This window comes from Tyto alba, unplaced genomic scaffold, assembly GCF_018691265.1.
Source record: "Tyto alba isolate M040663 unplaced genomic scaffold, T.alba_DEE_v4.0 Super-Scaffold_23, whole genome shotgun sequence".
NCBI lineage: Eukaryota > Metazoa > Chordata > Aves > Strigiformes > Tytonidae > Tyto > Tyto alba.
Genome location: NW_024881297.1, coordinates 25,515,683 through 25,532,080, shown reverse-complemented (window position 1 = coordinate 25,532,080; position 16,398 = coordinate 25,515,683). Strand labels below are relative to the sequence as shown.

The window sequence follows — 16,398 nt, the reverse complement described above, 5'->3', positions numbered from 1 at the left end:
CCTGACACTCTTTATGGCTGCTTTACCTCCCCCCAACACCACCTCCAGTTCTAATTAATCCCTCAGACCAAGTGCCAGTCCTGCAGCTAATTATTGTACCTGCCCTGGGGAATACAGTGTTCAGTATCACCCTGTACGGTGCCATGGACTCTCAGCGGGAGCTCTTTTATATAATCCCTTTTATCATAACTGCTGCTTTCTCCATCAGCAAATCTGCTAACTAAAACAGTGCACCACAATAAGACAAGGATCCAGGAATTTCTTTTCACTTAGGCAATCATTCAGCAAAGAGTTTTAATTTGAATACATTATGTAACAACTCAGACTTTGCATTAAAACAATAAAAATGTAATGTTTAAGAACTAGCACAAATGGATCCCTATAAAAGTGTTATTTTCTATAATGACCTCTGTATTAACTTCACCTGACACTGCATTCAAAATGAGCAAAACTGGAAGAAGCCATCACTTCTCTATTTTGGTCCCAGTATTAGATGAATTTTCAGTGAGGGAACTATCTTTTCCACACAACTCGGTTATGAGTTCTGATGCGTGATCACCATCTGACCTACACAAAATATCTGACCTGAAGGCAAACCTACTACTCTCACTGAAAGTGGTGGTAAACAACTAGTTAACTTCAAGATGGGTTGGTCCTCCCAAAAACCAAGTTGGTTCTCACAGCAAAAATCTTCTGTCCTGGCTTATGTTTCTCTTCTGATTTTATACCCACTGCAGTTATGTGACAAAGGTAAGTGATTCAAGACACTTCTATGATATTTATTAAGACTAGATGAAAAATTTTTAAAGAGTTGTTTTCAATCAAACTGGTCTAACTCAAGTGTTCGGTATTGCAGCACTTTTGAGTGACAGCTGAAGTTTGAGACAAAATGACTACATGATGTTTTCTCAGTCACAGGACAGGGCTGTAGAAAAAGGAACAGGATGTACAGAGACTTCCTTCCTCACCATTCCTCTGACATTACTAAAAAGGGGCAAGATGCAAACCAACTGGTAGTGAGTGAAGACATGCACTGCCTAGCTCTTAAGAGAGGAATGATAACATCCTCGTCTTTGGAGCAGGTATGTGGCAGCTCTCCCATGACTGTCACAGCTGTTCTGCATTCCCAAAGGGAACCTCAGGAGCCAAACATCAAAGGCATAGCTTGGCCCTGGAGAGCCATCCCCAGCCAAAGGACGTTCCTCTGAACTCTGAAAGGAGGCACATCCCAAGTCTGAGCGTCCTAACGCTTCAGACAAAGTTGGCAGCCAGTACAATCTGAGTTCTTTCCTAACCTCTTCTGGTTACAGAGCTCCAAGTTACCTTGCTCCAATTTGTTACCCTAGTTTCAGCTTAATGGAAAACAGGGGAGCCACAACAGTCTAACAGGAGTGAAGTAGAACAGATAATTAGTCCCAGGAATGTGGGACTTACCCAGTAGGTAAATGCCCCTGTTGCCTTCTGGCAGATAAGGAAACAAAGTCTCAGAAGTTAAATTAACTTCTCACAGACAAATTGGCATTAAATCAGAAACGTTTTTTATTTTATTTATTTTTTTTTTTTTTTTAAGCCTTCTTATTGTGGCACACTAAGACTATAGTTTGAAACAGCGGTTAGATAATAGTTTGTAACTTGAACTATAATTCGCTTTACACGGGACAATTAATAACAGAAGAAACAACTATGTGGGCAATCACACTGGTAAAGCATGAATCTAAAGCAGTACTGTGTTTGTACAATATATGTTTGAAGAAACACATAGTAAACCAGAAAATACACTTTTATACATACATAAGAGTATCAGTAAAAGGAATAACATCACTATATCACCACCTTTGCCTCAGCTTTTGACAGTATATTCATATAAATTAAACCAAAGAGTATTTAATAAGAAAAGGAAAAGCTGGGGACAACATTAATTTATGCTAATGAAAACTACACAGTCCTTCTATTAAGGCAGATAAAATTAATAAGCAGTATTTATAGAAGAAATTAAGAGAAAATTCAGTAGGATATAATCAAACATCATCAAGGACAGTCCTGGAAGAAATTCACAGAACATATTTAAATGATGTAAAAATATATTTAATTAATGTAATACTCTGACTATAATACCATACATTTTTGCTTTGACAAGACATTGAATGAGGATAAAAAGTAGGAGCATACAGTGTTTGGGAACAAAGCTTCCTATTCCATCACTGATTCACCTACATTTGCTACAGTTAGCAGTGCCTCCAAAAAACAGAGTCTTGCTTTTGGTGAAGGCAATAAATCAGATTAATTTATATACTGCTATCTATTTTGTGTAGCAAACCTGTTCCTTGCTTAAAAAAAAAAGGGGGGGGGGCAACCTTCAAATGAAACACAATACAAAATAAGATGGTTTTAAAAGAGTTTAAAAGAGGATGAAAAGTTAATGATCGTGGTTTAATCCTCAATAGCTAGTATTTTCTGCTGATTCTAATGACACGAATGTAGATTTTCCATTTATTGTCAGTAGGAGCAAGAAAATGTTCAAAATATTTATTCTAAATTCCTTAGGAATGTATTAACTAATAATAATATACACATATTAAAACCAGACTTTTAAAAATTTTCTTAAAAAAAAATCAGGTCAAAATGTATTGCTCGGGTCTCTTTCATTTCCCTTTAATATGTGACGGTTTATAAAAGTTGTGTCTATAATGTAACAAGTGAAATAATACTTCAGTTTAAAAAGATAGCTTATATCTATAAATACACACATATTTGTATTTCATTATTTCAGGAAATACACTGCTTCCAGGACAATTTCTGTCAATATTAGATAATTTTTAAATAGTTTTCCAGCAGATAAGAGTATAACCTGCAAAATTTCTATCATAAACCAATGATTTCTCTCTAGTGGGGAGCAAACATTTAGCAAATGTATTAAAAGTAAACAGGGAAGGGGAAAGGGATGAATAGAAAAGAATATTATATCACTATCTGCAGCTAACTGTTTTAACAGTACACAAGGAAACTTTTTAATCTTCAAGTCAATGAAGGTTAACACAATAAATTTCTGAGTACCTTTTTTTTTTTTCTAGAACTTAATCTCTTCTGCTGAAGATATTTTAGAGACTTTATCAGTTCTGTGCAGACCCAACTGCTAGGAAAATTTACTTAAACATAGCAAAAGGAGCAAATAATTTTATGAAAATATTTAAGAATGGCTTCTGGGTGGTTTCTCAGTGTACCTAGACTAAAACCAATTGAAAGCCAGCCGCTAGCTGATGATTTCTAGACCTGATAGGCAAGGAATCTCTCGTGTATCTGAACTAAAGGACAGAAGATAATTATTATGTCATTTACAGAAGAATGAGAACAGGGTAAGACACTCTGTACTAGCTGTTCCATTCCCAAACATTCACCTCTGAAGATCTATTTGCATTAATCGAGGTACAATCTGTACTTGGACAATATACCCTTTGCAATCATATCATCATGAAATCTTCAAAGGCTTTTTTAAAATTAAGGTAGAGCTGAGCGACTGGATCCAAGCAGTGGACTACCATCAGCATTTATTCTATTAGTCCACAGGCTAAAATTCATAACATCTAATTTGGTCATGACTCAGTACAGTAATGCAAATATCCGGCCACATGTCATGAAGACATGTCCTATGCAAAAACAAAAGCATCCAGAAGATTTATTAACATTACTGTTTCTTACAGTGATATTGAGGAAAGCTAGTTCTGCATTTGACCTAAATGTTTAGTCTACCAGAACTTCAGAGTAATGAGTAGAGATCTGATATAAAAATATATGAAGAGATCAAAAAAGCATTTTTTCAAATAAGATCAGGACTTCTGAATGCATCCACCACTACCTTATCTGTGGTCTCATGTGACCAAAACCCCTATTAACCTGTTGCTCAAACTCACACTCTGGGCATGAATTTCAGCATCACTCACATGACTGGAATGTTGTTTTGGCTCACAATTTCTACAGCTAGAAATGGGCATAGGTAGATTAAGACACTTGGCATTATGAATGAGAGCCCTTATGCCATCTCTGTATGATGAAGGAGACCGATCAACAAATTATTTCTGAATAGTTAAGAAACCCCCTTAGAATCTTTAAAAAGAAAAAAAATCAGAGCCATTATTCTAAAAATACAAGTGCCTGACCTCTGGGTGGTATCTGCAGTGTCAGGTTCCTACTAGTGTATTAATTTATTGAAGATATTTTCAAGAAAACCTGAACTTCAAAGCAGTTCAGTATATATTCAGCATGTTCGGTAACTGTGAATAAAAAGTTTTGAGGTAACTGATCACTGTTTTTACAGTTTTGAAATGATTTCGGAAAGAAGGATCTCTCAAAACTCTCAAGGCCCAAGGTAAAAACTTGGGTGGGGACAGAAAGCAACAACTTCTTGTTTTGCAAATATTTTTATTCTATTTTCAGCAGGATTTTAAAAGTTTAAGGTCTTATATTGACCCGGACAGTCTTTACATTTTATTTTTATTTCTTTTACTAATGAAAATGCCTGTAGGAAAGAAAGCAGCTTTTATAAAGAATAAGGGTCATTTTGAAATTTCAGTCATAAAAATGACTTGGAACAATAAAAATCTTTGCTGAGTTAAACGCTAGTTTCAAACCAATATGTAAAAATACAAAAGAAAAAAAAAAACTTCAGACTCCTTAACTGTAAAAGATGAATTAGCTTTAAAATGCCCATCACTTAGATATTATACCACATCTGTCTGTGAACTTGGAAAACCTGATGTTGATATTATCCCACAGTCACTTTCAGGTACAGTATTTCTCTAAAATAATATGGCATGGTATTAGCTCCAAAGCCATTTATTTTACATACTCAGTGATGGAAAACTATGTGCAGAGGTAACCAACCAGGTTTAAATGGGTTTAGTTTCATTTGGTGCATGACTGTCTTACACATATAATTTCCATTAATTACATTGTAAATCCCCTGATATAGCATGTTGAGCAGACTCACCCTGAAAACAGTCATCAGAAGAGATAGCTACTATACCATGAAACATAAAATGGTTGGAAGCTTCATAGGACTTATTACTTGTAAAATACACAAGGCAAAAAAAGAGAAACTGCTGTAGAACACATTCAAATGCACTTTAAAAAAGATAAAAGGAAAAGCAACAAGACTGGGCAAATTACCAATGTTATACCCATATTCTTAAAGAAGCAGTACATTGCTACAGTATGCATTGACTAAAGAATCAGTGAATGTTCAGCTAGCCCAAAAGGCGCCACCTTTCACCACCTCTTCCTCTCTACTGCTGACCTTATTCAATTCCTTTTCTGTATTCAGATATATAATTCAGTCTCAACTCTCAGCTGCTGCAGATAGAACTTTGTGTTGTCCTTAAACGTGAATTCTTTAGACTGGATATTTTTTGCTTCTTAGCTGCACTTGATTTACTAAAACCACAAAGTAGCCACAGCTGTGATTTGTATGGTCCAGCGAGGACTCTACTGCCCTCCAGTATAGGAGGTATGTCTTGGCAAAGTGGCACACAACAGTCTCTATTGCACTGCAGTCCTTACAGGCGTTCCGCCCATGAGGTAACACTGAACAAACTTGCATCTTCTCATTGGGTATTGCCAACACTTCCAGCCCAGCGACTGAAAGCCATACACTTTCTTGTTCTGACATGTCTCCAATATCTTGCCAAGATTTCTGGACCAGTGGAGGTTCTGGCACCTTTGATTTCCCTCCAAAACTGTCCTCTGCTCTCCCATTTTATGTTGCCATGACAAAAAACAGCACCATCATTCCTTTGTGCTGATACCACTTCATTTGTTTTTCTGCGTTCAGACCTCTGAGTCTTCCCCTGGAAATTTCTCCAATGCTCATAATTTCAGATTCTTATCCTCAGCTATGTAATGCCCTTTAAAACATTGTTTTTCCATATTTATTTGTTACTGTATCTCCCTCTGATACCTCTGTCAAATTTGCTCTCCTGTTCTGAACCGAACACCAGTTCTCCTGAATGGAAAGTAACCTAGTGCAAGCCCCTACACACAGACCTCTGGATTACGCTTTCTGAATGGAGAATCTTCTCCTAAGCCACCAGCACTGCTCCACTTTCCTCCTCTGCCCTCTCCCCACATTCCCCATGAGCTTCTGTAGCACAGAACAAGCCAAAATATACAGCCCAGGATGGCTTCTGGGAGATACTAAATTTGCTTAGAAGTTAAAAGGGAATTTTTACATTCTTCAGAACATTCAGTCTGTGTATTATCCTAGAAAAAACATGTTCCTCACATTGTTACTACTTCCTTTTTACTTTAAATTGTTTTCCAATTCTTCTTTCTCAGTTTCAATTGAAATAATAAAGCTGTTCACTAGTAGGCCTCTGTCTTTATAATGTGCAGTCATATCACCAAGCATAACAGGACGCCCTGTAGGTAATTAACACCGGTAGCACCAACACCAAATTCAGCTATAAGAGCATGTTGTGAATTATTGACTGCAGAAAGAAAACTTAAATTAGATTAAATAATATGAAACAAAATAGAAGAATAAAATAAAATTGCAAATTCAAAATATTTAACAGAGTTGACAGAAAAAAATAATCCATGGAACATGCTGTTATGGAAAAATTTATACATGTGTAACCAAAGACAGTCACTGTATCATCAGAACAATGTAACCGAAAGTTTTCTAATGAAGCACAGATGTAAAGAAGAATGAACTGGCACAGCCAATCTCTCTGAACTTTCACCCCTGTATTTCTCTATTTCTCTGTTAAAATAAACATGATACTTTAAAATGAAAAGAACCTTTACATTTCCACAACTAAACCATGTTCTGCCTAATTGTCTGGAGGAATTTACGCGGTAATAATATCATCATTATTAAAAATATTAAATACATACATGTGAGGAAAAAGAGCTAATACATGCACACATTATATTTGTTTATAATTCCCTAAGTACTAGATACATTTTACATGAAATCTAGAAATACATTTATTAGAAACCCACCGGCCCTCTGCATTGTGGGAGCCCATGCAAGGCGTGAAAGCATTGCTGGGGAAACTGAAAGGTTTGGTTAGGAAAGCCAGCTTTTATACAGCAGAGCAAAATCACCGAGAAACCTGCTTCCACCCATAATGGAAATTGTATATTTTAATGCATTGCTTACTGTTGTTACTCAAATCTTCCCAGACACTATCTGGTCATGTTCAGTATTACTGTCCTGCAGACACTTACTTCAACATGCAGGGTAAATGCAGCTAATAAGCATAATTAGCTCAGACAGTGTATTTAATTTAGTTTTGCACTAAAGACTAATTGCCTACTCAGCGAAGGGGAAGTGTAACATTTTTTTTAAGATGCTTACCCGAGGGCCCTGATCACCTTGATCTCCCTGCAAAGTGGAAAGATGAGATGATAGGTTTAACACAGCGTCTGTGTGCTACCCAGCTCTCTTACATAATCTAACATTACACTGCATCAATACAAATGGTCTCTTTAGTTCATGCTGGGAGGGCTTTCCGTTCACCTTGTAAGTGTCACCCATACATCAACTCACCTTCTCGCCTTTTGGACCAGGAGGGCCCTGAAAGAAACAGAAGTAAAGATGAGTTACTGATACTGATGAAGTCCTGCAACATGGCAAGAAATGGGTTTGCGCCAACCTGTGATTGCTTCCTAACAATGTATTTCTTTGCAACTTTTCCACTCCAAATGCCAGGGCTATTCCAGAGACAGCTTCTTTACTGTATTAATAATAGGCCCTATGCCGTTATTTCTTGAACAGTTTGCTCACCCCATGTGCTGAATCAGACTACTTAGACAAGCAAAACTATACCTGAAATGTCAAAATTCCTACTGATTTCAGTTAGTGACAAGAGTTTATCTCCTATCAGATAATAAATGTTTTCTAAGATTGTAAAACTTCTTTGCAAGCGCAGCTAATAAATTCAGAGACATATAAAACTGCCATGTATTTTGGCATCCTCCTTGCCTTACATTGCCAAAGAAAAATGGATTAGGGAGTCTAAAAGTAGTGTTTTCATTCCTATCTTTGGCAATGCTGAAGTTGATGTTTAGTCTCAAGCACACTGTTTTAGCCAAAATGAGCTCTTTGTATAACGTGATTTTGCAGAAATAATATTTATTGTTACTTACCACCAGACAAACAGTAAGGTGACAGAATCACAAACCAGCGAGGTCTTTTCCTATTCCATTTTTATTGAGCACCTTCCAGAAAGCTACCAGCAGGTTTCTAAAATACTAGTTTTCAGGTTAGTGTCTTGCAAATAAAAATGCTAGCAGTCTGCAGAGAACTGGCTGCTTACACAGTGCAGACTCTACCTCCAGCTTTCTGAAAGATACGCAGGTGTTTCATTACAAAGAAGGACCTGAGGTACATAGTAAAGCAGCTGGAAACAGAGAAGGAACCACCCAAGATAGTAGGGTCCACTGTTCTAACACAGGGTGTGTGTGTGTGTCTGTGTGTACACAGCACAAGAAAAGGTTGCTACCAGCAACATAATTAGAAATAACCAAGTGCAACCTAATTGAGCTGAGCATGTTTGAACCATTTCAGAATTTACACTAGTAGAAATTCATGTGGTTCACATAAATGCAAATGGAAGGAAGGTCAGTCTGCTGTGTATTAAAGATGTGATCAACCACATGCAAGTCTTTGAGAATCCCTATTGTAGCCAATTTTCTGTTATTTTTAAGAGTTTCTGATGCATGCCAGAAAAGAGCATCTGCTGATAAATCTTTCAAGAAGTTGAAGCATATGCCTCTCCTTCCATAGCTGTCATCTCTTCCGTCAGCTGCAGAGGACATACAAACAAGCCTGCTACCTGGTGTCCCCACATCTCCTTTAGGAAGGACAGTACTCACTGCTAGCCGAGGAGAAACCATCTGCTCAATTAACTGTGACCTCTGTCCAGTTTGTGTTGCTCTGCAAGAACTTGCCCTCTTCAAAAACATATTCAACAAAATATGGTTTTGATACAATCTTGCTGCAGCTTTAAGGCTTCTCCATCTATTTTTTTTTTTATGCTTTAGTTCTTACTGACTCTTTCCAATGCATGTTCATGTAAATACACTGGCAACTACATGCAGCACTTTCTACTGTTAGCTACTGATTCCACACATGCTTACTTGGATGTGACATTACAGTAGAGCACATTTTCAGCAGGGCCACTTTAAAACATACACATATATGTCATCTAGTTTGTGAATTCGCAAACTCATACCATCAGTAACACAGTAACTGCAGAATGGGAAGAACTAAAATCAGTCAGTGCTGCCGTTACTGACTTTTTCACCACGAACAGTGAGCGCAAGCGAAGGGCTGCACTCATGTGTTCTATCTCCTTGAACTATCAAACTGTTACTGGCTCTGAATACCTTATTGGCTGCAAACTGCAAATAACATGACCCCTATCTGCTACAGTCAGAATCCTATTTCTTGGGGTTTAGGCGTGAAATTATGGATAACATGACATGACCGAGATGGCAGACAGATGTTGGTTTTTGGATCACGCTGTGATTGTGGGAGTTATTACTGCCTTCATCCAGATGCTCAGCGCCACTCTTACGCCCAAGGGTAGCTCTGCTTCTGATGGGTTTTGGCTCATAGCTTCTCTGAGGCGTGCCTGCCACAGCTCTGCCAGTTGGTACAAACTAAGACATCAGAGACCACATCACCCCCCTGAACTAAGCTGGCTCACTGGAACAGAAACAAGTTGGAGCGTGCTCACACTAGAGGTTCAGCAGATCAGCGGGGCTACCAGGCTGTCTCCCTGGTACAACTGCTGGCAATATGCTCAGCTGTCCCCACCTGCAGAAGTGGTCTCAGATGATCTCCTGCGTATTCTCCTCTGTTAAGTTGTCTGAAAGCACAATCCATACCTAAACTTTTTTTTTTTTTCTTTTTTAATAAGACTGAATCACGTATCTCAATTAAATTTTGTTCTCCTGTTTCTGTGCAGAGTTTTCTGAAAATTACCTGTCCACATCATAGTCAGAAATCCAGGGTTTTTTTTTCTGATTGCTTTCTACTGGGAAAAGCCAGCAATTATGATGGCTTGGTGTTTACTCTCCCTGAGTGCCATACACCATTGCTGGTATTAAGTCATTCTTCCAGCACACAAAATCTTCATCAATATCTAACAACTTTATTGTACTAGAAGGTAAAAACAGCTTTTCAAAAGGCCACAAGAGCATTTCTGGTGTGAACATTCTCACAAGTCTCTGCACTTGTATTTGCAACGCTTTTGTTTTCCACCAAGTCTTGAAAAACAAACAAACAATTGGAAACAAAAATAGCTCTTTTGGGTGCTAGTGAAGAGAACCAGTGGGGTTTCATCAAAAGAAAATTAATGCAATTCTTTCATGGCTTGTTCACCCATCTCTGGCTCTTCCCCCATTGTTTCAATCGTTCTCTATTGTTTTTGCAACTTTAGAAAGAAAATTCCTATCCTCAGCCTTTGACATCTTCTTTCCATTTGTGCTGAGAAATTCTCCCAAGGTTTTTACTGCAGAATTTATTAGTGTGTACACTGAGTGGAGGCAGGGAGGAAGAAAAATCTGAGGGAAAGTTGGGTTTGTGGGGGCGGGGTGTGATTAGGAGACAGATTTGTTTAAAGGAGGGCAAGGTTTCTTCTGTTTAAGGGTATAGACACAAAGAACAGAGTGAGTAAAATAACACTAGCTTTGTAGGCCACAGCATAGACATCCTGCCTTTTTCCCAGGGAGACTTCTGTGCTTTCGTTTATGAGATGGCAGAGATCAAGCTGCTAGCTGCTGCACAAATGCGAAAGCATTTTGTGTAAGTTATATGAAACGTCTGAGGTCAGAGCATTTCTGAAATAACTTTACAGTGTTTTCACTGGAAACAGAGGCTCTTTTCTCGAAGTGTAATTATCTACTCCGGACTACTATACATTTCCAAGGAGAGTTTATAGCCTGTTTCACATAAGCAAGGCCTTGTAAATCACAAACACATGCAAAATCTGCATTCATAATCAGGCGACAAATACTACTGTTTTTAAAACAAGGTCTCCCAAAGCAGACTGAAAGGCCGCCAGGCACCTGCCAGGCAAGAACAAAGCTGAAATCAGGGTCAAATCCATTCAACAGCCATGCTCAGGATTACTGGCAGGTGACATTTTTCTTTTTTTTTGGTTATCAAAATCCCTTTTCCATACTCTGATGAAATCTTTACATCATTATAGATTTGTGTACAAGAAATAGAAGGGCAAAAGAATGCAATACTAGAAAACATGAGACCAATCCCTGTGGTCTTCATTCAGACAGCATTCCCCTTAGGGTTAACTGAGTATGATCAGCATGATTTTTCATACAGCTGGCTTTTTATAATTCATTCCCTGAAAGATGCTGATTTTATATTCCATTCTTGCAGCCATTGCCACCTTTATACTTTCACAACAGTTATATTCAGAGTACCTCTTCAAAAGCCAGTATTTGATTTATACTGGTTTTACAATCATTCAAAATTATCTGAATGCTGTTATACCTGTATTCTCTATATATTCTTATTGCTATAGATCTGCCCTTAACCATAATCCAGGCAGTTCTACCATTACTTTACGAAAAACACTCCAAGCATTGAGAGGAAAGTAAGACTGAAAATAGTAAGGGATTCCGAAGAAAGGGTTCAAAGAAACAGCGATGTTTCTAGGTTCTGTAGAAACTTCCAAAGTCAGGGCAGAGGAATCCACATTTTTAGTGACTGTTAGATAACCCATACAATGCCACTGCAAAAAGGACCTGCCAGTGCCCAGCACAAGCTGTCATCAGCCAACCAAGCAGAATCAGTTGGGCTCTGACAGTCCCAAGTCCCAGTGGGATCATCCACCTTCAATGCTCCCAAGGAACCTGAGACACCGAACTCAGCAGCTCCCATCAGACGGAGTAATAACAGACTTTTAGATACAGTCACTGCTTTCCTACATTTCAACCGTAACAGCCATATGTTAAGGCAACCTGGCAGCTAGAGGAATGAATGTAACTTGCAAGATTCAGCCTTCTTTTTCATTTGGGATGAAACAGCATACAATGAGTTCATCCCTACTAGCAGCTACAGCATTCACAATAAGAGTGTAACTGGCAGCGTAAAGGAATAGCAGCCTTGTGGGGACAAGCACAAAAGTGAAGCAGACAGTCCAGTGTCATCTAGACACATTCAAAAAAGAAACCGATTTGCCAGCTTAGTTTAATCATGTTTTCACAAATAAATGACATGCAATACATTGCCTAAGTTAATCCAATTCCTGAAGTTTATGTTGAGGGTAAAAAGGTGGTTTCAGCACATAACAACAAAGTGTTCAGTTACAGAAGTCAAACTTCTTTCTTTGAATCTGGCTGATGACTTTGACAAATTACAAGTTCCTGACCGGAACAACAATCCCCAGTCTAACCTATAGTTGCTGTAAAATATTATGATCAGATATGCTGAATCATAAGATAAAAGGTTACACAGAGTATTATGAAATACAATTCTATTTCAAAGCTCCTACACTCATTTTAGTCTTGCATCCACTATGCAAGCCCGGAACTACTGAGTAATGTGGTTTTGGCATTTGCTGAACTTGGCCATGTTTACAGCCAGTGTTTACATATGCTGGTTTACAATGCCAACATTTTACCTTGCATCAATTTTACAAGCGCTCACAAGAATTTCCAGTGAATCTGAACAGCTTCCACCACTGAAATTATATTCCCTTTTACTTATTTTATTCCTCCCTGACTCATGGAGAAAACTTTAAAGAAAAAAACCAACCCACCACCCAAAAGACTCTTACCAATCTTCCCTTTGATCCTCTTGTATTCTCAAGTCTTTGTTACAATATTCCAAGGCAGAGCAAAGGAAACCTGAATATTTGACACAATAACTGTGCCTGACTTTATAAACATTATGTAAAAGGATGTACCCTGAGAAACGTAAAATTGATATATATATATATATAACAACCTAGATAAACAGCTCAGTTAACATTCACATCAACAAGCAAATTGTAAGTGAATCCTGCTGTAAATTCATACAGTCATATTCAGAAGTCAGTGATTTATGCTAATACATAAATCTGGCAGGTTCATAAACTGCAGGCAGGAGAACACAATCTACCCAAAATGTGTCAAGAAAGGATTCAGACTGTAATTTAGACATTAATTTCTCATGAAGTGCTCTCGCTAAGATCAGGATGGGATGGTTTTTTTGAACTTTATAATGTTGCCCACAAAAATCATCAGATTGCATCACAAGCTGCAATGGGGTCACTGCTAACTGACCAATTCAGAGAGGTCACTGCTAACTGACTAGTTCAGTTCCCAGGAAGAAGCATAAAGCTCCGTGTCCCAAACAAGGACCTGCTAGAGGAGGTCTCCTTTTCCTTTCTCTGACATACTTTCTTTTTTCATTAATCAGTAAGGCTGTCCTTTTCCCCTGCTTTTTCTCCTCCTCTGCAGATAAACACGATGTTTTTCTTTGAAAACCTACAAAACTCAACTCAAATATTCCTATAAATTTCCATGGTACAGAGAGTATATGACTATGTACCCATTGCCTGAACATGAAAAATCAAGGGTCACCCTTACTATTGCCATAAATTAATTTAAGCAATGAGTAGCTACCATACATGCCAGTAAGACCAAAGAAAAACTAGTCACATTATTAAAGATAAGAAAATGGCTTCCAGTAAAGTCAAAAGCCTCCTGACTATCACTTACTGCTGAATGGACTGTAATACATGTATTTCTTGAATCTAAGCCCTCATTGCCTTGTCCACAGTGCGCCCTCTTCTTCTCCTACTTGCTAGATAAGCAGAAATTTACTGATGACATTAGAGTTCTTATGCAATATTGTAAAAAAACACCACAAAGGAAATCCCACTCTACTAAATGTGTAAAACAGCACATAAAACACAGATGAGAAAATCTAATATTGCTAAGTATCTCATTTTATAAGAAAACATCTAGAGTTTCTGTTTTCAATAACATCATAGGTGCAAGGAAGATACAGACACATAATCTTGGTTACATCAAAAAGGCAGAAACAGACAAATTTTTTGGCTGGTGCTCAGAACTGCAGGAAGACGTTTGAAAACACAACTGATGTGTGCCCTACAGAATCAAAATACCTCAAGCAGACAGAACAGTGAGCTGCTTTTTTCACTATTACTGTTACATTTGCTGCTTCCAAACCAGTCTCAGGATTTTTTGGAGTTCAATCTATGATTTTAAAAATATTTTTTAACGACAACAAAATACCAGTTTCAGTGTTCAACACTTGGTTTATCGAATATTCCAAAAATGAACCATGTTTCTGATACAGACTGGTTCAGGCTTCCTACTCGTCCACCAATCCTCCAGCAGATCCCTGTCTCATCACACGCCTACCTAAGACTTGATAAAGTATCACATGGTATCTTAGAATCATAGAATAGTTTAGGTTGGAAGGGACCTTTAAGGGTCATCTAGTCCAAGCCCCTTGCAATGAGCAGAGACATCTTCAACTAGACCAAGTTGCTCAGAGCCCCATCCAGCCTCACCCTGAATGCTTCCAGGGAGGGGGCATCTGCCACATATCTGGGCAACCTGCTCCAGTGTTTCACCACCCTCACTGTGAAAAATTGCTTCTTTATGTCTAGTCTTAATCTACCCTCTTTCAGTTTAAAACCATTACCCCCTGCCTTATTGCAGCAGGCTCTGCTAAAGGGTATGATATGACTGAGATTAACTGCTTATCCTCCAGTATCTCAAGCAGGATGCTCTACACTCCTTTACCTTCACTTTGCCTTCCTACTTCTTCGTCCTGTGCCTTTTGCTGCATTGAGAATAGACACTTGGAGTCCCACTTATACTATACTATGCAGCAGATTATTTTTTATCCCTGTTATGCACTCTCCAACAGGTAAACACATGTGTGTGTGTGTCTTCACATGTGTGACCACACATGTGAGCATGTTGGTGGTGGAATTTAAAAACAAGACTGCGTTTCTGTATCAGCATTCACTCAGTAGTTGCATGGTTATGTCACAAGTGAGAGCAAAATTGATATATAGCATAGTGGCAATGGAATAGGCAAAAATGAATCTGCTATCAACAGATGAAAATATTTATTATAAGTCATGGGCTTCTTGATAAGATTCAATAGTGTACAAGATTCAATAACAAGGGAAAGTGCAGTTGACTAGAGTCTCTTTCATTAATAAATATTCACTCCAGTCAACAGAAATGATGCCACAGAAATTCAAGGAGCAATGAATTAAACAACAGTTAAAAAGCGTGTTTGGGAGACAGGAAGACAAGAAGAATGAAAAGCTGCTTTGAATTTTTACAATAAAAAGAACTAGAGTGCAAAGAGTTTTCAAGGTAGATTGCTTCACCTTTTCTTCAGAAGAATTGCATTTATTGTTGTGTCAAACTACTGAAGCAGGAAAGAAGTTATAGCTCTAAACAGTTTTTATTGCGACAGACTTCACGCCTTTTATTTTGCATTGAACATTAAAAGGGATATGAAACAAAGAGGAAAAAATAACTAGCACTGCTTAACCTCCCAATTATCCCCTTTTATTAAAATAACAATGGCACAGTACCATTCCAGAGGAGTTTTCTGCACTCACTAGTGAGGACTGTACCAGTACGCATCCAATAAACAGAACGTACAAATACAGAGCTATTTTGCTCAAAAAGCCTGGTATCCTTCTGGCTCCCTGGTCTAAGCAGTTCTATTAGGTATTGCTGTCCTGAACCTGATCAAAACATTCTACTTTATGGAAGCAATTAATATGCTCTAAAACCAAATGAGAACTTGGGAAAACAATAATAAGAAAAAAAAAAAAAAAAAAAAAAAAAGAAAAAGACTTTAAAGGAAGACCAATATAGTCTGGTGGAATTTAGGGCTTATAAAACTGCAGGGATCATGGAAGTACATTCTGTCTTTCTTTCCCAACACAATGGAAATTGAAAAGAAAAAATTACACCTCCTGCCAATCAAACTCGTGAAATCCTTTTTCCAGACTTTTGAGATAAAAAATACACCATTAAATATTTTTTATACTTCCTTTGGTAGATTTTGATCTATAGGCCAGCTCTCTCATTTATTCCTCGAAGCTTAGTAAGAAAACAGTTCCTCACTGGGAGTTAACAACTTCCTGTTATTTTCAGAAACAGTAGCTCACATTCTAATGTTTCAGTCATTTTTTACCTAAAACATGAACAGTGGCTTCTGTAATTCAAACACCCCTGGTGTTTCCCTGATTGCCTAGTGGCCTGGTAGATAATTCAGCTGAAATGACAGTGTCCTTTGCTCATTTGGTCTTCATTGTTTGGCTTAAAAGGACTTTTTTGATGAGGATGACAGGTTGAACTTCAAGAAAAACTTGATGAAAACAG

General features: G+C 37.9%; 1 protein-coding gene across 5 annotated transcripts in view; it reads right to left on the bottom strand.

The window, feature by feature from the left end:
* Positions 1-16,398, bottom strand: part of COL25A1 (collagen type XXV alpha 1 chain) — a 321,970-nt gene that overhangs the window by 102,651 nt on the left and 202,921 nt on the right. For all 5 annotated transcript variants that reach the window (XM_042796993.1, XM_042796997.1, XM_042796996.1 and 2 more), the window contains exons 6-7: positions 7,547-7,573; positions 7,355-7,381 (exon numbers count right to left, since the gene is read on the bottom strand). In XM_042796993.1, the coding sequence (XP_042652927.1) occupies positions 7,355-7,381; positions 7,547-7,573 (54 nt within the window). The remainder of the gene's footprint in view (positions 1-7,354; positions 7,382-7,546; positions 7,574-16,398) is intronic.